Raw genomic sequence first — 26,862 nt, forward strand, 5'->3', positions numbered from 1 at the left:
GAGTGGGTCGGAGGCTTTTGCGTTTTGGCTGTTGAGTAGAACGAAAAAAAATGGACAGAAAGGCAAAGGAAGAAGTTCTAGGGATAGTAGGAGTGAGAGAAGTAGTTGAGAAGTTGATGGTAGAAATTCGAGGAAAGCTAGAGGAGTTAATGCAAGGAATATCAAGTCGCAAAGAACTATATGAGATAGAGGGGATAATGTTGGTTAAGCAAGACATGGAGAAAAATGATTAGGCATGTTGGAAGAAATGAAGTAGGAAAAATGGAACTGATTTGGTATTGTCAAGTGTGGTTTTGAGCATTAATGTCGTGTTGGGTGGTGCTTAGAAGTGTAAGAATTAATAATTGTCGGGCCCAGCGGAAACCTATCAGGACCGGTAGGATATTAATCGTAGTGTCCATTTTGAATGCTACTGAATTTTTTCGTTCACACTGATATTTTATCGCCAACTAATTGAATTGTAATTTTTCGTCACGTTCACAATGTTATCAGGGAATAGGCAGACTCAATAGGGAACGCACTCATTTCTGATAACTTCAAACCTGGTGGCATATCCTCCAGCATGTATAATTTGTGGGATAATATTTACAGATGAATATAACCTAGCTTGAGAGCTCTTTTGAGCGCCACAGTGATAGACGAAAAGATGTTTACCTCCCAATGAAAGAATTGAAATAATCATTCGCATCGCAATCTCATAATTTGCCACCAACTCCGAAAAAAGAAATCGAATCAGGCAGTCCGCTTATTATCAGGACTCGAAATAACCCGAGAAAACCGCTCTCTCTCTCTTTCTCTCTCCCCCACCCCAGAAGAAAAAAAATGTGTACAGTTTATCGAGCGATGGAGATTAGACAGACTTAACTTCCACCCGAAAACGACTCAGCCAAAAAAACCGGTATTCATGACACAACTCGCGGTAGACGAGATCACGGTGGATATATAATTCCTTACCACCCGCTAAAGGGACTGAACCTTTAGTCCCAAAGGGACTAAAGGGAACACACCATTGCTTTGAGCTTTATAAGCACGCGGGAATAGAGAGTGATATGTTCGAGAGCACCGGATGGCAAGGGTGAAAAAAAAATGAATTAGACCCAAGGCTTTCGAATGCGCCCTCGCCTAGAGTTCAATGTTATGGAATTCCTGGGGTTTTACCGAAGGAAAAGAGTGTCCGCCCGTCCCCCTTCGCTGACCAGACCCACGCCTACTCCCGATCCACTCGGGACTGCTCTCACACGCATGTACCGCTGCGGCGCCGTTGCCCCGAGTGGCCGGTCGCCTTGCCCGCTCGCTCACCGGTTCACCTTGGCACATTGAGGACGCGCCTTTGAAAATCGGGGCGTTCTCCGCTGCTCCGCCGAGGGGAATGTCAACCCGTCCTCAAGGTGGGCACCGACCCTTTTTTGAGGGAAGAATGGAATTTCGAAGACTCCGAGGAGGGGTTGAGTGACGAAGAAGTTCACCGCACGTGATTTTATTTTCACCCCCAAAGAAAGCTACGCTAATTTTTTTTCCAAACACTGATTTTTTACATAATTCTCCCGGGGGGCCATCGTCAATGTTTCGTCTGCCCTCGGAGTGACCCGCCCGAGATCGTCCCTGCTCCCGACTGAGCGACCTCGTGGTTGAACGTGACCCTCGAAAAAGGGCGAAATTGGGTGTCGAACCTTGAGCTAAAAAATTCTGCGCTTGGGAATGGGATTAAACTCTTGAGTCCCTCCATGCCCACTTCGAGCAATAAAAAAAAAGTGATTGATGGTAATTTAACAATTAATAGATGGCGGCGATAATAAATCCTTCTTCTTAACGGTGCTATAAGGAGTGAGAATAAGTTACAACATAAAATCTATTCTGGAAATCGAAAGTTACGACACAGCATTCATGTCCGAGGTAAACGTCAAACTCGTGTCCTTCGATTTAGAGGTCGAATTTCCCAATGAACTAATGAATGATAACGTCGACAGCAAGATAAGATATTCATTCAGGAAAATTCTGTTGGTATTGCCTTCTCAAGTTTTAAAAATTATGTTTATGGCTGTTAATATATTTTTTGTTTTATCAAAAATTTTCTCACTACCACCTGAATTGAAATTGTGTCGGGAATGTCACTGCATGGCTCGTTAACTTCGTGTAATAACAGTTGAGGAGGTGTTATTTTCTCAGTGGCACCTGAGACTTCCCTTAAAGTTCTAGTACCTTGATATTTACAGGGTTTGGATGAATCCCGAGGTTTACGGAAGCACTGAATCTGGGTTGAACCTGTGTTCTCTGTCCTGAAACCGAACGCTCTGCATAGGAGGCAAAACTGCTGAAGATATAAGTAAAACCAAAGACTTCAGCTAAATAACTGAGCTAGATAATTGTTTTTAAGTACCAATTGTTTTAATCATCCATACAAATCGGTTCATATGTCACCAAGTAAAGTGACTCGAAATTTTTATCGCGTGTCATCATGCTATTCGTGTTTTTACTCATTAAATATCTTGGAGGTAGCCTTTCCATCGGTTCTCAAGTCGGTTTATCTGGTGAAAGAGGACAGTGAGTGTCATGCTTTATCGGTAGGATTTCTAAAATGAAAAATGTGCCCACTTGGATCTAAGATGATGTACCTTACACGTGATATAAATTTACGAGTGTCTCTATATTTTTCCTAGAGCTTCGATTTCCTGGATGTGAATTCAACAAATAATTCATCTGCAATTTACTCCCTTGGGATCATGTCAGTCTTGAACAAATAGTGAAAAATTCCTTAAATTAGTTACATTTTGCCAAAAAGAATATACAGTGTGAATTGGCAACACTTTTAAAAATGAAGTTTCACATTTAAGTTTGTTGTTTGACATTGCGGGGTGCAGTAGAAGGTTTTCAATTGACTGCATACGAGTACTTATGCCTGGGGTTAACCATGTTTTTTCTAGAGTGGAACGTCTAGATCGCTGTTTTTCACTTCAGTTCCACGGGAATTCTTGCATACATAACGCAAGAGTAAAAAGAATATGATCTGTTCAAGAGATTTCCTTGCCGTAATAACGTTGTTTTGGAGCAGGACCATCTGTCATTTGGATATCACCATATTATCACGTGAATTTTGCCACTGCAGCAAGGAGTTGATACCCCTCCCCACACAAAGAAAGATATTTCCTCCTCGCTGTGAATCTCTTGTGATCCTCGAGTGATGGAGCCTCGTTCTTTCACGTCATTTCGACCACGTGACCCAATGATGGATCTTTGCGAGAGCGGGCTGAATCCGGCTCAGAACTTTCTTCCTTTTGCCCCGGGCTACACCGCCCTCTCCCTGCCTCATCCCTTTCCTTTCTCTTGCGTGAATGCTAATGGTTTTCCCGCTGTAGACTCGCCTCTGAACAATGCAGTGGCACAAATAACGGCCCTCCCGGTTATGCCGCGCTTGTTTTAGAACCACGGCAGCGATTGGTGACGAACAATGAAGTAACCTTTATTTCGCCGTTGTAAAACTTTAAGCTTTTGCCCTATTTGATTCGGCGATAATGTGACAGTTACTGTTGCATAATGTTGTTGCAAACGGTAACGTTAAAAATTTATGGATGAGTTGTTTTCTCTTTTTTTTACTCTCTAATGCATTCCTTCCCAAGTGTAACCCTTAAATCGGGAGTTTAATTCACCTAGAACCCCTACCAGTTCCAGTTTACAAGGCTTTCAGCTTTTGCACTTCCTTCGACTGTGAATTTAATTACTTCCTTCGGCAGGAGCCATTTCACCTAGGATTTAGCAATAAACATCGGGTAAAGCTTTCCATTCCGGCTTCTGTCCATGATCCTAGGGTCACATGTCTAGTTTGCCTTCATGCTGGAAAAGTCTTACTTCCTGTACTTTCAGGCTGGTTTTAGAGAGTAGTACACCTCCACATACACGTGAGGGCAAATAAATCAGACCTTCCATACATTTTGCAGAATCATGGCCGTGAAAGTAATTTCACGCCGATTAAGGTCTTCCGGCATGAGATCCTAAACAATGTAAAATGAATCCAATGAAATTATTACGAACGCAATAAGTTTTGCAAACACCAAATTGGTATCGTGCAATGAATTAATGACATCACGGGAATGTGAACTTGCGAAGGATTACAAGCTTTCTAAGGTAGCTTATAAGAAAATTAATCACCATCGTTAATAACATATCTGTCAATTTCAAGAGAAGTTAATGGTGCTGACTTCCTTATATTCATAACTTGAATGAAATGGCATATTGTCTCGTATCACCATAGAAATTACGAAAAGTTGCGTTGATTCAATTTGGGAAGAAGATTATATTTACTAGTAAATATTATTTTAAAATAAATATGCTAACTAGATTTTGTATAAATCATTTAAGTGAGCATATATTTAAAGATAAAGAAATTCTAAAAGTATGAAATTGAGAAATAAGTTTGTATTATTAGATTGAGTTAATAAAAAAATGAGTGCCCAAACAATCTCACTTTACCTTTCTGCTATTTCATTTCTATTAAATCTTAATTTTTGACGTCATACCTTTCTTCAGTATGTAATATTTGATTAGCTTCATTTTTGAAATTACAATTGATAGATGCCTTAATAAAATATATTAGATGTTGTATCATTTGAGATTCTTAATTATTTGGATTCAATGCATTTCATATTCCCATAGGAACTAATAGAGAGAGGAAGAAACGCGCTGACGACTTTGTAACTACGATTGTTATTTAAAAACGATCTTATCAATTTTGAAGTTAGATTTAACTTCACAAATTCATTCACGATTTGTTACTTTTTCAAAATTGTCTTAGTTTTGACAGTTTGATGATACTCCCTCTTCAGAAATCTATAAGAATGACCGTGGCTTATTAATTTTTTGACTCAGTGGTCAATGTGTGCTAGTAATGCAGAGCTTAGGGTTCATTAACTTGAGTCAGATGAGTGTATGTTTGTATTTAATATTTTAGAAGAATTGGAATTATCTTTGAAATTGTAGCAAATGAAGTTGACATTTTACTTTTTTAAATTAACGGAATGGGTACATTAAATACTATTTTTTTTAATCATTACATGGTAGCACAATGCCCATTTTTGACTCTGTTTATATGTGCCTGTATGTATGTATTTTTTTAACTTTATTAATTGGCTGATAGATGAAACTATTTTTCCTAACGGAACTTCCTCGAAAATGTGAAAAGCTTTATAATAAAGTGGACACGATTTATGGAGGATCAATTGAACATAGAAGTAAAATTCCATATTACATTTTTCTCACTATAAATAAATTTAACTATACGAATTTAATGTTGAACTGGAAATAAAGGTCAGGTTTTAACACGACATGTGTAATTTCAAGTATATTTCTTTTATGCATGCGTCCATTTGGAAGCAACATTTATATTAATTCAACAAAACTACCATATACGTAACATCTCTGAGTCGTTTACGGAATGAACTGAGAAAGAGAGGTCCGTAAAGTGTTATTTACTGATACAAATCTCATACCCTTTCTCTAGGAAACTGAGTCTAGTGATGCTATCAGCAGATGTTATTTTTTTCCTTATGATATGAAAATCTTAAAAAAAGAAAGCTAAAATCTGAAACTGAATTAATGTGGGCCTGGTGAATTTTGCCAAGGAAAAAAATTAACCAAACGTAACACCATAAGTAGTTCATCTTTGCTCTTGGTCTCAAAGTTTGTAATCATCCCCCTCATTGATTGTTTTATAAATTCTCGCTTAATGTTTTTGATTAACGAGGTATCAATTTTACTTCATAGCATTAAGAATAATTAATGCTATGCAAGTTGAGTTTTATAAAGGATTTCGATTATAGAGGATTTCGTTAATAAACACCCAGAGATCACAGTTTAGACTGCGGGGTTGTCTTTCATTCACATCGATTTAATCACACGTGGTTTCAATATTCATTTCGAATGATAGATAATGTATATAGAAAATACTTCGCAATTCCCTTCCCTCTCGAAATATTTTCCCTCTTTCGCACGCGGTAACTTTCCGTTTCCCGTTATGACAAACGCAGATGAATTGATTCCGCGGATGGTACCATGGATGAGTGGGTACCGCGAAGATGACGGAATGGCCGTCTGTTGTTTTTTCCAGACGATAAACGCGAAGAACATTGTGAACATTTGTCGCCTACCGAAACTCACGAAAGGACAGTTGGGCGCGGTGGGAGTCTTCATAGTCAGTTCTTGACCGGAGTCGAGGAAGTCGACACTTATAACGCCCGTGCCTTAAGGAATGGGGTTGTGACGCACTGCCTCCGTCCCACATATCTCTCTCTCTCTCAATCGGAATCCGCCGCTTGGGCCCCGCCGCGTCTCGCTCATCTTCCTCTCCCTTCAGAGTCTTATTCATCTCATCATCGCGTTCAGCGTGCAGAGATGTCGCGACGATGCCCGCGGTGGAGAAATGTGGCCCCGACGAACGGTTGGTGAGGTAATGAGTTACAACCACTTCGGCAGATCATTCAGCATAGCTTTGCGCCTCTCGCTTACCCTCCCCGTAAAATAAAAACTCGCAAAAGTCTTTCTGAATTTTTTTTCCTTGTCACTTCATTACAAATAATTTAACATTTCCTCCTTGGCTCTTTAATGCCAACATTTTGTCATTAAATGAGCATATAATGTCGTCAGAGGTGAACCTGGTGACGATATTCAATCTAGTTTTACATTTTGGGAAAGTGGAAGTGAACAACAAAAACTGGAGAGAATCGATTTCAGGTGGAATTGATTTCTCTTACACCGTAAATTTTCATTCCGATGTAATAGTAATCAAGTGCATTTTTCAAAGCCAACCATAAGTTATTTCGCTTGCATATTGTGATCGATGGGACGCTTAACTGCGATAAGACTTGATCGTGCAGCTCAAAGTGACCTCAAAATACCAGCCAGCATGGAAGACATGGAAGGTTTAAATTTCAGTCACTCGTAAGAACTCTTTCAGCTTTAAAAATATATCCCAAAGAAGGAAAATTTTCTTCTTCACTCTGAGATCCAAGTTCACATCTGGATAGTTATGCTTCGCTGAGTACGCCCTCAATTTTCAACCTTAATTCACTTTGGTTAGGAACTTTTCTTTCGGCAGAAGACTTGGGTGACGAGACAACCTTTGTTAGAGATATCAGATCACGGTGCTTTACCGAAGAAATTCGTGAAGGAAAAGATAAAAACAAGACAAATATGCTTTTTCGTTTAGAAAAAGAGGAAGTTAACGTATCAGAGGCATAGCGTGAAGGAAAAATGAAATTTAGGAATTTATCCATCCGCGTGAACGATGAGCTATATCATTGGATTCGTTGGGTAGCGTATCAGTTGCCACTGAGTGGTTTTGTGGAGAATGTGAAAAATATGTGTTTTCCTAAAAGATTGTGATCTTATAACTAACGAAGTGAGTCTTGAAAAAAACGCTGACTCTGGGGATTAATAGTATGATAGACATACTCCTCAGTTTGTGCTAATTTTCACATTCCTAAATATTTTATATATTTTTTAATAATACGCTACGGTTCTACAATTCTACCTTTTTCTTCTTCTATAATCCGAACTTCTTACAAAATTGTCAATCTAGATATTCAATGTACAGCCATATAGTTAGTACATTATGTGACTAAAACCCTAACCTAATAGTAATTATGAAACCCACTGAAGATCGCTTGCGGAAGTTATCGTTTATTCGAGAGACTCAACAACCGAATCATTGCCTGACGCAAATTACTTTTGGCTGCTTGATCAGTAATGAATTTTATCATCAAGAGAAGCCTTTTATTGGGTAGTGCTAGGAAATATCTTTCTATTAGCCCAGGAAGAGGTCCGAATGAGATGCAGTTTGGCTTCTGTGGTATGTAATATATACTTCCGAAAGATAAGAAAATATAAAAGTAGTATAAACCAGGGCAAAAGAGAAATATAGAGTTTAACTCCTAGTATTAGTCACGTACAATGGAAGCAAACAATTTTTCGCGGCGAACATTCTAGCATGGGAAAACTGAGGTACGCAGGAAATTATTCGTGAGCCAACAGCTGCCAAAACTTTTCATCCGCGCTTTGTCAGCTAAAGCCATGTCATCCGATCGTCTGACCTTAAAGATTTGCGATTTATTAGATCGATCGTGGAGATATTTAGCCTTCGTGATTTAGACCAAAGGTTGACGGTGGTCCACACTTCAGAAGGAAACAATATCATCGGTGGCCCAATGTCATCTTGTTCGCGTGTTCCCACATGACTTTTCTCCTAGTCCTTTGAGGCCGAGACCTTGTAACACAGCCGACCGCGCATAAACATAAACACACCCAGGGCACGTAGTGGATGCCAATCAGTGCCTTACGCAATTTTGAGCACCTCGACCGGGTGTCATAGCCAAGTTAAGCACGCGCGTTAAATCTCCGATACGGATGGCAACGGAGGTAAAATGCCCGTGGTTTCGATCAACTCTTTCGTGACCCACATCCTGCGCAGTGGCCAATTTTTTAGCGTGACAGAAGGAATGCATGATTTTGTGTGTATAGTAATAATTCTTTTTAAATTTTTTTCTTATTTTGTACATTCTTAATATCCTCGAGGAAAACCTAAGGGCATATTATAAATGTCACCATCCGCTGGACTGCTTACTTTTTGAAATTGGTTTTGTACGTTTACAACGGAGGAGTTCATTACTGTTTCATTAAATGTACATTGAAATTTTAACTACATGAGGTACATAATAGAATCCAGCTATGTAAAACGGTTTTATCAAATTTGTCCCATTTACTTTTAGCATTCTGCAGGAGCCAAGATTATGGAAAAAGTTCATCATTACGACTGCATATACTTTTACACTTTTCCATGTAATATCAGTCACGTAAATAGTGTCAACTTGTAGGGAGAAGGTCGGTGGGATGAAAATGCCGTTCTGTTAATTACAAATGATGATTGGGAAAACAGTGAAAGAAACATCTTGCGAAAATTTTGCAAAAATGATGAAATAACATTGACGAAAAGCTGATGAGTCAAAGGAATACATTCGTCGAACATGTTGAGTGCGCACAATGACTTGGCGAAGACTACCGTAGGATCACCCTGGAAGATCTCGGATGGTAAGCGTGAAATAGTTACAGGCACGGTCATAAGGAAATTCGAAGTTATAATAAGAATGGAGGAGAAGAGTGAAATTTGGGAAACCGTGAAAAGGAATTTGGGTGAATTCACCAGATCCAGACAGCCAATTAGAGACCCGAAATATAAATCTTTTTGGGAAAAATTCGAAACCAAGGTAGTGAATCAATTTTAATCTGCTTCTTCTATATCGCGGTTTACCCAGCTTCATAGTACAAAAGAAGCCTGATTTAAAACAATAGACTGCTGTTTTGGAGAAGATATAAGGCAACACTTGGGCTTACGTACGAATAAGTAACATTTTTCCGGGAACGGTAAACCAACCCTTTGATTTGTCAAGAGTTCTATCTGGTGAAGAGGATGCTGAGTAACTACAGTGACTGTGTACTGAATGCTTGATGAGCAGTTGAGCTGAATGTTCCATCGCTGTTCAAGGCAATGAAAATTTCTTCAGGAGTCTGGCAAGTCATTATTTTCGAAATGCTTTTGTGTTTCAATATTTTCATTGATTTTTGAGGTTTCTTTTCCCGGTGTTGCGAAATGGTATTCGGTGCCGGCACCTTTCTTTGAAAAGAAGTGCTCCAAGCAGTGCTATGAGTGAATGGGCGGCTGGGGGCCCGGTGGGCGGCCGAGACGCGGACACAACCCGATGGCCTCGTTCAACAAGTAAAAGTGACTGAGATTTTCTCCTCAATCTTATGGTTGCCTCCATACTGGTCAAATATTGGCCCCAGCGCCTCGTTTTCTGCGAAGGACTGCTTTTAACCTGTCTTCGAGGATTCAAAAGTTTGCGTCGAGAACGCCGAATCTTTTAATGCAATACGCTGTCTAAAAGATTTGGCATCAAAATGTTCGAGGGTGATTATTGCTCAAAAAAGGCAATTTGCTATTTTTTCTTTCAAGATGTGTTGATATTACGCTATTCACATCGAAATTCTTCTACTCAAGAGCCGAGTGTGGAAAACCAATCTTTCAATACATGAAGCTTAGCTCTCATGCAAGAGCTGGAAATTATACCACTCTAAGAATTAGGATAAAACTGATGGTAACGTGAAATATTGTACTATCATCCGCGGTACTATTATTACGGTTACGCGGTCCATTGCGGTAAAATTGTGTCTCGAAAGAGGAAAAGAACACTCAATTTTCACTATGAAACTTTCCATTAAAACGGGGCTGGGACCCTCAAATTACAAATACAAACTTTTCAAAAGAAGAGTTTCATATAGAAACCAGGTATACGAGGCCAATACCGACACCGAAGAGATCATTGAAACCCGGTTACAATGATAATTTATTTCACCTGAATCAGTATATCCACACTTCGCCGATTTAAATGGCCCTCCTTTTAATGCTGAACCTGAGATCTGAAAGCGGAAGCAACAACGATTGAGGATCGTGGCTTATGTCCCGCGTGATCCCTTTTGACAAATGCGTTTAAAATAAAGGTGGTAGAGGATTTACTTGTCTTTAAAAATAGCAGCTCAAGGGTCACTCCCCTAAATGTGTGAATATAGTTCAGTTAGGGGTGAACTCTACCCTCAGCTGTCAAAAAACAACCTCCGGGATTGATGTATTTTGATGATTTTCATGATGTCCCAACTCGCTCATCCATACGTATATGGCGGTCGGTATGGTATGACGTAGTCGTACTCTGCCAATGCATGACAACGCATATGATTACACAATAATCCTCTTACAAATTGAGAACAAAATATTTCCTTGGCCTCGGAGGTAGATTTCATATTTTCCGGGAATGGTTCAAGTAGCTGCATCCATATTCCACCAAATATTAGGAGCTCGCTTGTAGTTGCGAAGGGAAGCAAAGAGGCTCGACGAGCCCGCTCGCGGTATCTCTGAATGGGTGACGTCACGGCATCTCTTTCGCGTAAGGAGGTTACGGCTCTTGATGTGGGATGCTTTTCGCCTGTAAATCCATTCATTCTCCTTTTTATAACTAGTTCAAGGTTTCGATTTGTACACCAAACAACCGCAGTCGCAAGCTGTCGTAACAAAGAAAGTGGAAGGACGCATGCTTTTAGGAACTGTCCGATGGAAAATAATGGTCGAGCCAAGTTAATTTATAGCATTCTGACCTCTTCCCTTTCCTTGTTCGAAATGTGTTACACGCAGAGATTACATTAACCGAATTTTTCTTTTCCTGCATGAGCATAAAATTTTTTTATCCGTATCCTCTCTAGGTTTTTCTTTATTACACGTATGAGTTACTATTCCTCGTCACTTTCTTATGAACCCCATATTATGTGGCTTATTATTTTGTGGGAGCTAGTGAACTCCGATAGGCCGACTCCGAAGGTTACGATATTGGATTTAATTAAGGAAAACACGTTTTATTTAAGTGTCATTAGGTTTTGTGTGAAATGGTGAAAAACTGTGCGCACAAGTCGTACGAAATGCCGTCATTATTATCCCAACCGCATTAGCGTAAAAGGCAAGTTAAAACCAAAATATTGGAGACAGCAGTTGATTTATGGGCATGTAATATACGAATGAGGAAACAGTAGTTTAAGTATCATAAGTGTTTTTGTAGTGAGGAGACAACAAAGATAGATCCGAAAGAATGACTCTTTCCAAGAGATGAGTTAACGAGTTATTAGGTTTTCGCACCGGTGAAGCAACAAAAGGTGTAGAATCATGATTGCTATTTCTTAAGAGTATTAATAAAAGGATTAAAAAAGGATTCCACACCGCACACTTTTCTTTTGGGTGGGCTCTTGCGAATTATTTAGAAAGAGACGTACGTAGATCTGTCACCGAAGCTGACCTTCAAATCCCCCGTGTTCAACGATAAGTGTGCCGGGTACGACCGCCTCTGGCGGTGACCAATGTCCTCCGTTCACCGCTCAGAATCGTCTTTCGAAGCAGGGATCGCCCACGATGGCAGACGTTTTATTTCTCTGTCTCCAGTTTTGAAATACTCTTCGTCTCTCTATACCTCTTTCTCATGCGCACACACCTAATTCCTGCTGCCTTTGCCATTCTCTGTCATAGTCGGCGATCTGGAGGTCGCAAAATAAAATGAAATGCTGTTTGCTGTCAACTTTGAGGCCATAGCTTCCCTCTTCGCTCTGAGGTTGGTCCGACGAGGTGAACAAAAAGGTTCCATTATGTTTTTTTTCCTAAAATATTTTGTTTGCATCCGAAAGTGTGTTTAGGATATGTACATAAGCACATAAGAGAGGGGGGAACACTATTTTTTCCTGTTCCTTCTCTTTCTCTCGCCCTCCCACACTGGGTTCTCTTTGAGAATTTTTACCTGAAGGTCATCAGTTTATCACGAAGATGCAAATACGTGCTCGGAACTGAAAATTGAATGGTGTAAAGACTCGATATTGGAAGAATTTTTCTGGGAAAAACTAGTGGAATTTTATTTAAAATCCTAGAAAATTAATTTGTAAGTTGATGAATTTTTGGGAAATAACGTTGATGTCAATCAGTGGAAAACGAATACACGTTCAATGTGTACCTTATATGTACAACAAATTATCACCAAAAAGGTTACCGCCTTTAATAAGGGTGAGGCTTTACACACCGCGCACTAAATCAAGGTTCGCTGAAAATTATTTAAGGATTTCTCAGAAAAATATTTGTTTTGATGATGTTATTAGCGGACTCGAAACTAATGATTAGTCCAACGTTCTACCACTGACAAAGGCTGTATTCATGGTGAGGCATAATAAGTGTTAAAAAAACATGTGTTTTAGACACAAATGTGTTTAACCTTAAGCCAATAAGCTGACGTGAACCTGGATGTGAATACGTACGCATGTACTCTTCTAAACTCACCGGATAGATAATTTACTTCTAGCGACGTTTTAAAACATGTTTTGAAAGGTTACCGACCACATAGGTCTATAAACTAACGCTATTCAACTATTTAGGAAGAGATTAATGCTAAAAAAAGGTGTCGGTGACAAATATGTATTACAAATAACATAAAATGTACAGACATCTAAATCTCGTTTCACTGCTGTAAGTTTCATCTTAGATTCAAAGAGGAACATCTGTATGTGTCGTTCAAAAAATTAATGTAATTTTGGTAACTTCCCTGTGAAAGTCAGCGCTAAAGATGAAAATAAAATCCAGCATTAATAATTTAAATCGTTTTACCATCAATAAAAATTGCAACTGGTACTTTCTGGAGTAAGTATTATTTATTACATGGCCCAATTTCTTTATTCGAAGAGGTATAACTGCAGCACTATTGCCTACACTTCCAACCCCACATCTGCTAACATTTAATCAGCTCTAAATATTTGTTTGGTAAATTCTACATTACTTACAGGAACATATAGCAGTTAATATAACGTTTAAATATTGAAGCGCGTGTCATATGAAGTTTGAAATTTATGATTATGGTGAAGTTTCAGTTTTCTGTCATACATTCTCAAATTTTAGAACAAAAAAGTAAATCAAGCTCCTAAATAGTAGTATGACGGATATTTACGTACTGTAAGAATTAATTTTATTAGGGATAGGCTCAATTGGTTATAGTGCATATCTGATGTATTTTTTACGGTAGTATTAGCTGTGTGCATATACATTTTCTTCAGATTGCGTAGTTTTAGATGCGGTATGCGGAATTCGAGCTCAATAATGAACAAATGATTACATTAATCCAGGAGATATTGATACATAGTGGATAAGGGTTATTATTTGTCCATTATAATTCTTTTTCTTATAATAAGAAGATGAAATTCGTACCTAACTCGTTCAACATTGACCGTTAATATAACGTTATAATACGACACTTTCAGCTCTAAACTTAAACGTGTCTATGCATAAGGGGTGTATCCTGAATTTTGTGAGCGCATTTCCATTAAGAGGTAAATCGAGTGGAATGGGGCAAGAGGCTCGAAGTGCTGTCTGTGTTATTTTCTGAAGTTTGATCAAAAGTTCGTTTTTTTACTCGCGCGTTGAGGTCTCCTTGTCTTCTCAGCATTTCTCGCCGCCTTTCTTACCATCTTTCCCCTCTCCTTCCCTCTCGAACACCCCCTTCCACCTTTCCAAGCTCCTTCGCCGCCCCACTTCCCCATAACTGTACTGGGGAAGCAGAGAGAGAGAGAAGAGGAAAGAAGCCTCCTATGTATACCGTTGATCGTCAGCCATTGACACCTAGCAGTATTAAGAGGGCCTTTGTTATTCATTGAATTTCATGTTTCCTCATTTTTATGTTTCACGATCACAGTTTGTTACAATCATAATGTAAAAAATTTCAAGAATCATAAAAATATCACTTTTTTGGGTTTGACGAAAGAGAAAGACATACATAGCTGGGAAGTTAGTTTTTCTCGGCGCATTCATTGAATTGGTAATTCACAACGGTAACAATTCTCTAATGCCAAACAAGCGAAGAAAAAAAAGTTATACCCTTAAAACTAAATTTGTAGCTGTAAACCTAACCAATGAAACGATTCTTTCGCAAGATAACACGTTTTTCTATATATTAATTTCATGTGTATTGGGCACCTTTTATATTTATATTTCCTGCCTTAATTGTAGAAAAATAAATTCGTCCAATGTTATCTGAATTCAAATAAAACAAAGCCTCACTCGACACGTGTAATTCTCACTTATTTTCAAATATCCTGATGGTATTAATGTTTTTTCGAAGTTAGTAAAAAAATATAAAATAAACTGATGCTCTCATGTTTGTTTATGTGTATAGTTTATGAAGCTTTCGATCACCTCTAGATGTGTCCACTGTTGTGTAACCTGAGTCATAGAAAGTGAGCTCATTCTTGATTGCTTAGATGGGAGAGAGATTGATAATGATATGCATAGATGCGGAGAAAGCTACATAACTTGATAGCCTCGATTTAGTCACGTGGTTGCGGTCATAGTACTTACTCAAGAGCAGATAATACTGTGCGGTGTAAAGGACACTCATTGTCAAAGAAGGTTACAATGTACGAAAAAATGGACAATTGAAGAATTTGAAATTCACATTAGGAGGAAATGGCTATTTAACTTCGGAGGAGACAAATAAAATTCTAAGTTCATCTGTCATACGGAGATGATTTTTTTGCACTGTGAGAATACAGTTAATGATAAGCATTTCTTCTGTACTCTTACCCGCCGTGGGTACAGTTATTCCACGTCACCTTTCGACTCAACAAAACTCTTTCAACTACTGACTGTATAGATATGCAATAACACAGCAGTTAAGAAGAGAAGGACGTGGACACAAGTTTTCAGCTGTGAGCTTAAGGTTACGGTAGGGAGGAACGCGTAACGGCGCTAATCTGGTAAGTAGGTTAGAGAATGAGTGGTCGGGTGACGTAGGGAGAAGAAGAGTTTAGGAAGCATCGAGAGCCTCGAGATTTATTTTTAAATTGAAGAACTAGCGTTTTCATTTGAGAATGGCATTTTATTTCAAGTAGGTATCTTGTTCACGAGATATCTCAAAACTATAAAAAAAGATTATGAAATAAATAGCGAAAGATCTCGGTTTTTCTCTTCCCTCCGTTGAATTAACCTATTCCATAATGTGACTCAGAAGGCAATTTTTGTACAAAGTCCATTTAAATCCGTAATCTATAGCATACAAATAGTCTCTGGAAAACACTAAACAATAGGAGTGGCTTTATTTGAATTTTTGAATGACTTTCAAAGTTACTGAGACTATTCGTTACTTGTCTCTCCCTGCAGTTTCCCGCAGGGCATTTCTTTCACTCAAGACACAGAATGACGAGTTTACATCCGCGTTTCACAACACTGAATACCGCCACCGTTATGCCGCCGTACCGAAATAACGCAAATTTACACCATTTGAATGAAACGAGGCTTATTAATACGAGTTTCGGAGGGGGGCCAAAATGAAAAATCTTTTCCCCCACCCAACCTGTGAGACCTTCCCGGAGGTTGTTGGAGAAAGACGTCCATTCCGGTCTCGGCTGGTAGCCGTTTGGACCCGGAAGTGGAAGTGTTGTTAGAAAACCGAAGACGTCTACGCCACGGAGTCGGTTCTACAACCTACGGAGCCCCCTCCCACCCGTCACCGTTTTCCACCACCTCTTTCTCTTCAGTCATCGTCACCTTCTCTTCCTCCTCATTCGCCTCTCAGATTTACTTCTCCACCGAGAGCCGTAACACTTCATCGGATTCCTTTTTTTAATATCCAGTCGGCCCTTCTCCAAAATCTCCCTCCTCCTCCTCCCCACTACCCTCCTAACCTCCCATCCTCCTCAAGAGCGTATGTGCGTGATCCGCCCTGGCGCACATGCAACCAACCTATCCCGGAGAGAAAGTGTGTGATACGGTGTGTGGTGCAGCAAGTGGCCGGCGGCGGTGTGCCGTAGCAGAGAAGGTAGGATGGTGGAATGGTGTGGGGCGGGCAGGAGAGGAGAGAAAAGAGTGAGGATTTCCGGAAGTGTGTCGGTCCCCTAACTACCCTCCCTTCCCAACTCCCAAACCTCTGCCTCACCTCCCCCTCCGGGTACAAACACAGTAGACCAATATCCCTACCTTCATTCAGCGTAGGTGTGATGTGTTAAGTCCTTCGTCCTCTCCGGTTCTAATCCTCTTCGCAATCCTCTACTCCCGTCGATGGATCCCTCACTCTCTGAACGAGGAGTCGTTCGACGTGGGGAGGTCGATGGGACGTTGCCTTCACGGGAGTTCCGCGAGATGGAGGGCCTCCTTGTGCGGTGATCCGACAAAGGATAGAGGGCGAAAGACCTGGCTGAAGGGAGCTCCCGCTCTCTCTTTTTCCACTCCTTCAGCTTATTCCGCACCCTTTCCTCGTCCTCAGCGTAATGGTCACAGGGAATCGCGACAGCAGGAGCAAAAATCCCCAACGGCTCCTCCCGCGCGTTAAAGTCTCTCCCTCACCGTGCGCCACTTGCTTCTCTCCCTCGTAGATTTCTCCTCGCCTTCTCTCTCTCCTCTCTCTAAGTGCGTGCGTGGGTTTTCCGCTCACTCAGCCTACGGATTCCTTTGAAACTCTTCCGTCTCCCTTTCGCGCGCGCGATGCTGCTCGGGACGCGTCCACTGCCCGTCTGAGTCTCCAGCACTGCGATAGCCCACTTACTCTCCGCGGAGGGCGCAACTGGCATACGCCTCCCCCCCCCCCTTTCCTCTCCTCTCTTTCCTTCCTGCGCTCTCCTCTCGCGCCAACACCGCTACACCATCTCCTTCTCCTCCTGCTGTCCTCTCTCACTCTTCACCCCCCATCCCTCGGCTCCCCTCACACCATTCCTCCTCGTTTTAACTTCCTCCCGTCCCCCCTCTCCCCTTCATCTGACTGACTCGGCCAGTGAATAAGCTTCAGCGGGGGCGGTGAGGTGAGGTGTTGAGGTGCGGGAAGGAGGGTTTTTGAGAGGAGGGGGAAGGATGAGGGGAGTGGCTTCGTATTCAGGCCGCCCTTCCTTCCTCACGGCGCGAGTTTAGATGTGGCGGTGGAGGTGGTGGGGAATGGAAGAAACGGAAAAGGAGTAAGGAGACGAGGAAGGAGAGTTAGAGTGGGCGGCGGAGTAAGAAGTTGTTGGTTTGTGGAGAGTGTTTTGAGGAGGTGGGGAGTTGTGCCGAGCGGACTTGTCGATGGGTCATAAGCGTGTTTTTGGTGCAGTGGAAGGGTGATGGTTCAGGGTGAAGGGAAAGGGGGTTGGTCATGTGCTGGTAAGGTCTCCAGATGGGCAGGAGGTGAGGAGATGGCCCAGAGGGCACTTGTTGATTCCGGAGGGAGCGGGTTTGCACACTCGTGGAGGGGGTGCGGGTCCGCCTGTGGTAAAAAGAGGTGATGGGGAGGCTGTTATGTGGATGTAGTGGGGAAGGTGAAAGGGGGGAGGGTGAGAAATTGTGAAAGAGTCTGAGGAGAGAGAAAAGACTTTTGATGGGCGATGGGAAGAAGATAGGAGCAGGGATGGAGGAGTTTTGACTGACTCCCGAAAGGAGCGGGAGAGTAATGGGGAGGTTGGACGGCATAGGAGGCAAGGGGGAGTGGCTGCCGATGATGTGGGAATGTTGTCGGGTGGCCAGGGACGGAAATAATTTGGGGTAGGGCGTCTGCTTCAGATGGGGGGAAGAGGATGGTTTGGGTGACTGTCAAAGGGAGATTCTCCGTTGGAAGAGTCACACAGTCTAGTGAGATAAATGAGAAAGTGACGAATTTTGAAGATTATTTATTATCAATGAGGAGCATTCAAGTAGTTATTTAGCGCCATTGTAAGTACAAGTGAAAGCTTAAAATGTTCAGAATTATCCACTAGGAAATTAAATTTGATGACCACCTGAATTTGATCTTAAATATATGATAGTAGATTGATCAAATCAATGATTTTCACGAGACATTCTGCGTAAAACTGAAGTATTACAAATAATCCCAAATTTTGTCGCAAATACGATGAATATTTTATGATATTTATTAAGTTAGGAATTTTAAAATGGGAAATAGGTTTCGTGTAATATGCACCCCAAGATGTAAGCATATACATAATGGTATCTATGATCAGAAAATACTGAATGAAATAAATACCATAGTGATATTATATATCTGGAACAATTTATGATCCTGCTTGTACTTTACTTAATCATCAGTAGGGAAAACTAAAAGTTCTTCCCGTTAATCACTTCTCTTGTTTTACACTCGACGTTTTTAGTAATTTATGATTAGTGTCATTATTCTCTTTCTTGCTTATATGATATTTATGAAGCTTTTCAGACCAAGTTTGGATTGGATTAATTCCTAATGGATATTAGTTTTCATTCAGAAAACTTGTTCATTCGATGAGCTTTCCATAAGCACCTTTTTTCTTTACTCTCTTAATCTACTCCAGGGTTTACAACGCTTTTGATCGTCACACTGTATCCAATATTTCCCTAACGTGACCACCTAAAGACCTACTAATGTAGGAGATGGATGTACATTGACGTTTATATGGACATCATATATTTCCTTTTATTCTTCATTTTGCTTACGATTAAGGACTTTGGAACCATTTCTATGTTAGAATATGGTTCTTCGGGCACGATAAGAAGTCTATCAACATTTCAAAGCTGGTAACTGATCATCAGGTAATATCGATCCCCTCAAAAAGATTTTTAATAATTACCATGGGATAATCATTGAGCAGAAAATATAAGCTAGAATGATAGGAAGCCAGGCAAAGAGGCGTTACGCAGTCTTGAAGAAAAGAGGAAGTTATGAGGAAATTCGAGGAGACAAAAAAGTGGATATTGAGTTGTATCGAGATATTGAAGGCCATCATACATGAAAGGATGTTAGGTAAGCGGTGGAGAGGAAAGAATAGAATAGGTAATTTCGACGCCGTGAAAGTGGGCTGAACTCAGAAGAGGAGCCGAAGAAGCTAACATTGCCGTTGAAAAAGCGTTAATGCAAGGTGTGATGGCAGAAGGAGCTGAGAAGAAGATGGTTATTGGGAAGGGAAACATTTTCTGCGAAGGCAAAATAGAGACATGAAGGTATTTAGGGGCGTGAGGGGATGGGCAGAGAGGTGGGAGTGAGGTAAAGAAACCGCGGCAGTAAAACCCGAAGGAAGAAGGTGGAGCGAAAAAAATAAGAAGAACCGTATTCTACTATTTTTTGAAGATGGCATGGCTATTGGTCTTCTCTGGAGCTGAGCCCCCGATTTCAGTTTCTCACCAAGTTTCGATGCCCCTGTTGCGTCCCGATAACCCCGGCGTTCGTCTCTTCCTTCTCCTGCGTTGAGTCGGACCCACGGAAAATAAATTGGGCGGTTATAGTGGTTGACTTTATCCGGTGTCGTCGTTGTATCTGCGTTCCTTAAGCGGCTTGCCTCCGGACCAACAGAGAGAATACTCGGCATTCCTGTTTCGAATCGTTGTTTTTGCCTCTTACTTTCTTGTAAAGATATCCGCTCACCTCTGTGGTAACTGGGGAGCGGAGAGAAGGAAGGTCGCAGTCTCTGAGAATGGTCCCGCCATAACACCATTCACATTGACATGCAAAAACAGCGATTCCCCCTATACTTTTAGCCAAGTTTTTTTCATTCCACATTACTATTGACCGTTGAAGATTTACCCGATACCTTATTACAGGATATTAAGTCTGCATCTGTTGCTGTGTTGTTGAGTTTGAGAGTTAGAGGTGTATAACGAATACTAATTAATGCAAAAGTTCTCCTTAGTATACCGTCAATGTTCAGTTGTATATCAGTTCCTAACTTTTTAATTCTGTAAGAACCTATAGATTTGTTGTCCATAGAAACAGTTTCTGTATTAAGTCCATGTTTAAGTATTGACTTCGGTTATGTAATTTCAGTTTTTGCGATAGTTTGGAGATGAAATTTGCACACGCAATTTGGATTGAAAAAAAATATGTTTTAATCCTTGAGAGCCCATTTTGTTTCTTTTTCTGATATTTTTTATGCCCTTTATTTTTGCTTGAAAAGTATTTCTTGTCGTGGTCTTTATTTGAGAAACGGATTTGTTCTATGTTCTGGTAATTTTTTGGTTGAAAATTTCATTGTTAGTGAATATTCATTTTACGTGTGCATAATACTTCATTGATTAATTCTCGTAATCCACTTCAAGTTAGAATTTGTATGAAGCATACATTTAATGAAAGGTAAAAGGTAAAATCACTGGAGTGAGTGACAGATGGTAATAAGAGTATCAATACTAAAGTTTTTCCCAAATTCTATGGGTTAAAGTGAACTCATTATTAGCTGCCTAATATGATAATTTGATCATTTCGTTTGGTGAACGTGAAAATTTCACTTGCAATTAATTTATTTCTGCATGATTAGTTAAATCCCTAGCCCCATTAATAGGGCAAGACCTTATTATAGATTATAAGCATTTATGTTCTTTAACATTTTTTCAATTTATTTTAGCAAAACCACTAGAGGTAAAAAGAATATTTACAACAATTTTGGGTGAGTGGCTATCATTGCATGATCATATTGGACCTAAAAACAATATTATTAGTGTATCATGATATTTTTAGCTCCAATATGACAAAAATAATACATGTGTTGCAAATTGTTCTTGAGGGATCGTTGGACTGATTCATAATTGTTCAGTTACGGCCCAAGATTCACTCGAAGGGAGCTAAAAAGTAATTTTCACACATGGCGATAGAGATTTCAAGGAGTCAATGAGAATGACCTTCCGAGAAAGGGAGAATATATAACTAGAGGGAAGTGAATCGACGATTCAGGAAGTCATTCAAAACCTTGGATTCTTTTATATGGAAAAAAGTCCTTTATTTGGAAGGACACAATAAAAACTTTGAAGACAATTTCCTAGGGCTTCAAGAAATAAACAAAACCCAACACTTTAAAATCTTAGCCTTTGATAAAGATTGATGCTTTTTTTAAATTACGCACGAAAAAAATATGCGGCGCTTAATAATACGCTAGAATGACGGCTAGATTCATACACGATTTCGTTTCGGTTCAATTTGAGAGTCTAAACCTTTCCACCTATGCCGAAAATCGTTTCCCTGTTTCTCTTAAGCACATGTGGCATCCCCTTTCCATTTCATCCTTACAGATATTCACTTCCTTCGTATGGAGCGAGGGTTTTCTTAGGCATTAAATTATTTTTTTGAGGAGAGGAAATCCATTTAAAATAAAATCTTAAACTTATAAGCTAGACTTTTCAGGGCAAGTACGAAACAAAGGAAAGGCAGGAATTCCATAAATACAGGAATCGGTGGATGACTTCATTTGGGTTACTGTGGTAGCATGTGCTGCAGATCTTTGAATTTAAAATGTAATAAAAATATTGATTGAATGAATCAAACATTCATTTAACCAAACAAATTTCGATTTAACCTCCTACAAATTTTGATGGACTCGTTTTCAAGTATGTTGATAACTTGTATACATTCACTTGTGGTGGTATTCACCCAAAAAAAACGCGCCAAAAACTGGTAGTTACAGTCATTTTTGTCTTCTTTAAAACGGTATTTAAAAATGGTTGGCAAAATTTATTTATATTTATATTTACTGCAAACGGAAGTATAAAAAAACGGACGGTTACCGATTGGGAGGAGTGGTCCGGGAAAGGCGTGACGGAGGCCATTTGTCGAACGAATGCTACTCTCCCGAACTCGTTTGCTGTCTCTGAAGTTAATAATCTGTTAGGGCTGTTATTAAGTTTGCCTCAGAACATTGATTAGCTAGGTTTATTTTTTGCGATTCGTTTGTAAATTTTCCGGGATATTACCAGATACGGTAGGTCTTGAAGAAATGAGATATAGAGAGCGTACCATAGATAATTGCTATTTTCTAGCCAGACAAAACGTCAGTGACTTCAGTGCTAGGAATTTTAAAGCTGTGCCAGTTGCTAAGCCTGTGTTATATGCGAATTAGGGAAAATATGAGAGTACATCAACATCCACAAAACTTCCCCTTGCCACCGGTTGGACTTATGACTGGGGGTGTTTAAACACCAGTTAGTTATACATTCAAAATATGAGTTGTTAAATGCATATGAATACATACTATATTTTCTCGTGTATGTTAACATGGATACGCTTTTATGCATGCTAAATCATTAAATATTTGTTTTTATATGAAATTATTCTGGTTCTTAGGTTTGATTTTGTTATGACTATGTTTCTTGCCCATTCTTTCTTCGTGGATCAATTGGCTCCAAATCAAATTTCTCCCACACTCGCCATGCTTACTCTCTTCTCGTAGTAATGTTTACAAATCTAGCGTATTTTATCTGTGGCTTTTTTGATTTCTGAAATAACCTTTTCTTCCATGAATTCCGAATACTTGCAGCACATCCTAGATGTGGTACAACTGAAGCAAAGTAACACCAATCTCTTATAGACTTTGGTGTGATGTGGTGGAACTATTTCATAATAAAAGAGACGGAGAGTATTACAATTTTCCACTTAATAAAGATTTATTTCCGGCTAATTTTGATGTACTACATCATTCATCAAGTGCCTTCAAAATCATGTAGTACATCTAAACTAGTCGCAAATAAATCTTTATTAAGTGAAAAATTGTAATAGTCTCCGTATCTGTTACCACTTTCTTACTTTTTTATTTCATTTTACCTAAAACCCGTCTGATAAAAACTTAGCTGCTTTAAGGCTGACCAGTTTCTTCTTCTGATATGTGCACCCCATGAAAGGCTTGATATCTGTGTAACACCCAAGTAAATGACCTTTTCCTAAAGACCTGTTCTAAATTGCTTAATACGATTATATATATTTTATAATATATATCATTTTCGTCTTTTTTTCATTCAAAAACGTCAGTGCTGGTAAGTTTCTTATATAAAATGCTACCTCCCACTCCTTTCACCAATGCAAAATATGGTCTAAATCGCCAAAGAGTGGACCGTAAATTACCGGTGTACTTATTTTTTGTAAATCGTTATTGCTAGGTATGGTAGTGGAATGGCAGTCGAATATCTAAGTGCATTCAAGCTGTAGCATGATATTTTTATTCTCTTTTACTCTTATTCCTGTTCATTTATTCAGAGAAATTAATGGACACAGAACAATGAATAATAATGAAATGAAACTGTTTTACTCCTGCACCGCAGTATATATTTATACACATAGTATTACTTAAGAGTTTCGTAGAAGACTTAAATTGGTCTAGGTTGATCTATTAAGCTGAGGTTAATGTAAGGGGAAAGGAAATTTGAGACGGGTATCAGCAGAAGCATATAAAACACCAGGGTCAGTTACTTCCCGCACTACACGTAAAGCGGGTAACAGGGGACCTTCAAAGTAGCCTCTAACGTGCGAGGTGTTCCAATTAAAATTATCTCAACTGGACAGTCAAGTTCTGTAAAATGATAGCTATAGTATGATATTTATAATACCAATGTGTGCCTCTAGTGTTCTCGTGAGTTACGAGATAGTTCTCATATTTTTTCTCTTGTTCGGCCGGGCTTTATTTGTAAAGAAGAAGTAAATGAGCAGGTAGGTTGCAACATTAAGATGTACTTGAACTCCCAATAGAATCTAAAAAAACAAGTGTTAAAGTAACCGAGTTCAAATTATATTAGTTGCTTTTGAAGGTTAACAAATTACTTTTGACCAAAAATTTTCACCAAAAGACGGCGAAAACTAGACATCCGCGCATGAAGTACAAAATTAAAATGCGAACGAATTGAAAAGAGTATTTGCTGTGTCGCAAGGTCATTTCTTGCCCAGGAAAAAATTGCATTCAGCCAACGAAGCTAATTTTCTCTCGTCGTTAAGGTACTTGCTTGGGTCAGCGAGTGACGAATGGCTGGGAGAAGCATTCCTCTCTTGAATATTGCATGGGCCTTCCTCAGGCGTCGTGTTCTAAAACGCAACTGTGTCGCGGGTGGATGAGCTGCGGTAGATTTTCAACCGCATCGTGTTTCTAGTACTCGGCGATACAGGTCTTAGTGCGAGCTTTTGCCACCAGTCCTTTTGATAAACTGTCATTTGTTGGTCTGTACGAAAACGTTTTGGATTTCGGAGTGTCTCGAGAGTCCATTTGGGAAAATATTCTATGCATGAATGAGTCGTTTCTTCATTCGTGAATGATTCGTTTAAGAGTAAAGAATAAAACATTTCAATATTCACCATTAATTTAATACACCGACCCTGGTCTAGACGCAGTCTGTCGCTGTCAAAGTCTCTCCTATGTGTCCCGCGACATTATCGACGTATGTACTTGAATTATGTAAATAATACATAATTCATTCACTTGCAGAATTTGTAAATAAGTTCATCAAACTAATTTTTCTCTTAGCTTCTTGGACTTGATCAATTTTATTAGTTCCTTAGTGTAATAATTCCAGGATTTTTCATTCCCCTTCCTCTCTTCATTTATTCCTCTTTTATCTCTTAATTTTTTTTTGGTCCCCCCGAGTACTCATTTTCGTGATTTTTCTTCCACTGCACTCTTACCATTTCATAGTTCCTAATATTCACGCAGGAATATCCGCGAATTATTCATTTCTTTGAAATAGAGGCACTCGTTAATTTGCGGTTTGTAAAAATCAAAATGGAATGGATACTTATCACAGTAATCTCATAGACTTTATCTTTAGGTCGTATGGTTAAATTATAAACCTAATCATTATTCTGTGCTAGACATTATTTATAAAAATGCGTAAAAACATTTCTCTTCTGTACTTACTTCTTTCCTTTTGGGTTGTTTCTCCTTTAGTTCATTGTTAAGCATTAGAATCGATATTTATCGTGTCGATTTCGATAGCTTGAACTAACATATAGAAAATTTATGTATGTGTCTTTTATTTGGGGAAACCTTGAGAAAGTGGAGTAGAGAAAGATTAAATTCTAATGCCGCGACGTTTTACTTTTTTCCCGTTATCTACCGGTTAAGATTGGTTTTGGTTGGACCTAAGTTACCAGGCGGTTCAGCGACGATTTCCTAGCCTATTCTAATAAAACACAACCTGAAATACAGCGCTATAACAACCCCCTGTTCGATAGTTACCGCCTTCCTTCATTCCGTCAAACATGCCTATCGTATTCCTTCCCCTTCCCCGTTTGACCAACCTGATCCCCTCTTTCATAGTCTACAACATCCTCTTGCCAATCGAAATGTAATGCATTCATCTATCCGGCCACTTTTTGATTTCTCCCAACAAACCCTTTCCTCCCCTTTTACCATACGTAGCACTTCCTCATTTGTTTTCCTTTCTGCCTACTTCACCTTCTCCATCCTCTCCACACCCACACTTCATTAACACCCTCTTCTACCACCTAACCCCCAGGGATTAGGTGCTAAAAGAGACTCCGGAGTCTCAATCTCGCCCCAAAATAAAGATGACTATCTATCTATCCACACCAATATTTTATAAGCCTCCAAATTTACGTCTATTGTCCTGCTCCGATGGCCATGTTTCCTCACCGTACAAAATCAATTTGTTTTATTAGTTTTAGCAAGTGTATTTATGTCTACGGCATTAAAACATGGCACGGCAATAGAGTTTAATAGTTCGGGGGATTGGAGAATTTATTTTCTTTTTTTATCCCATGAAGGCTTATAAAAATAGATGTTTATATAATTATATAAGTTCATTTTGCCTATTAGATGCCATTTATAAAGGTTTATAAGATAATTTCCGTAACAGTAAGTTGACGATCTAAAATTGCCCTGTCTGGCGGTCCACTCTTCTAAAATTCTACTTATTTGAGACATTGCAACATGAACCCCCATCGATTAATTTTTTTATTTGATCAATTCCAGCATACATTCCGCGCATTTATTTCTTTATACATTGTCAAACTCACCAAGGAAATTAGACGTTTTATAACACACAGTATTCTCAGATAGTTAATTTATTAATTACCTCTATTGTTACGATCTTGGCAAGAAAATCAGCTCTTTTGAAATTATTATTCTCTATCGAACTGTGTAGATAGGTAATGAATCAGACTGGTGCAGTCACGTCTTGATCAACTGGTTACCTATGGAAACGCCAATTATCCAAATGGTGGCTGTTTTCTTGATATTTTCGATACATACATATTTTCGTTCGACGTGGAGACAATTCCATACAAATCAAATGCCTAAAACATCTAAAATTGAAGCGTGAACCCCTTGTAGTGTTCTCTGCAGGTACCTGATTTCTTTCCTACCCCTCCTATTCCCATTTCTGAGCTTTTCTTTGCTAGTCAGAACCTATTTTTGCTGATTGTTCTTCGTGGTGTTAATAAATGGGAAAGTTTAAAATATCGGGTGCTTAGAGGATTTATTTACCTTTAATATTCAATGACGGCTTATAGAACAACACATTCTTATCTAGTGCATTCGAAAACATTCGGTAGTTATTTCAGAATTAAG

At 39.4% G+C, this 26,862-nt stretch overlaps 1 protein-coding gene across 2 annotated transcripts in view; it reads right to left on the reverse strand.

The window, feature by feature from the left end:
* LOC139688349 (putative fatty acyl-CoA reductase CG5065) overlaps nt 1-26,862 on the reverse strand; it is a 450,592-nt gene that overhangs the window by 137,786 nt on the left and 285,944 nt on the right. Inside the window, exon 1 of one of the 2 annotated variants that reach the window (XM_071585870.1) lies at nt 16,580-17,097. The exons of the other annotated variant lie outside the window; for it this stretch is intronic. Coding sequence (XP_071441971.1) covers nt 16,580-16,585 — 6 coding nt within the window. The 5' untranslated portion in view covers nt 16,586-17,097. Of the gene's footprint in view, nt 1-16,579; nt 17,098-26,862 lie in introns of those variants that run through there. 2 annotated transcript variants of the gene reach the window in all.

This window comes from Hetaerina americana, unplaced genomic scaffold, assembly GCF_022747635.1.
Source record: "Hetaerina americana unplaced genomic scaffold, ioHetAmer1.1.p SCAF_2, whole genome shotgun sequence".
Taxonomy (NCBI): Eukaryota; Metazoa; Arthropoda; class Insecta; order Odonata; family Calopterygidae; genus Hetaerina; species Hetaerina americana.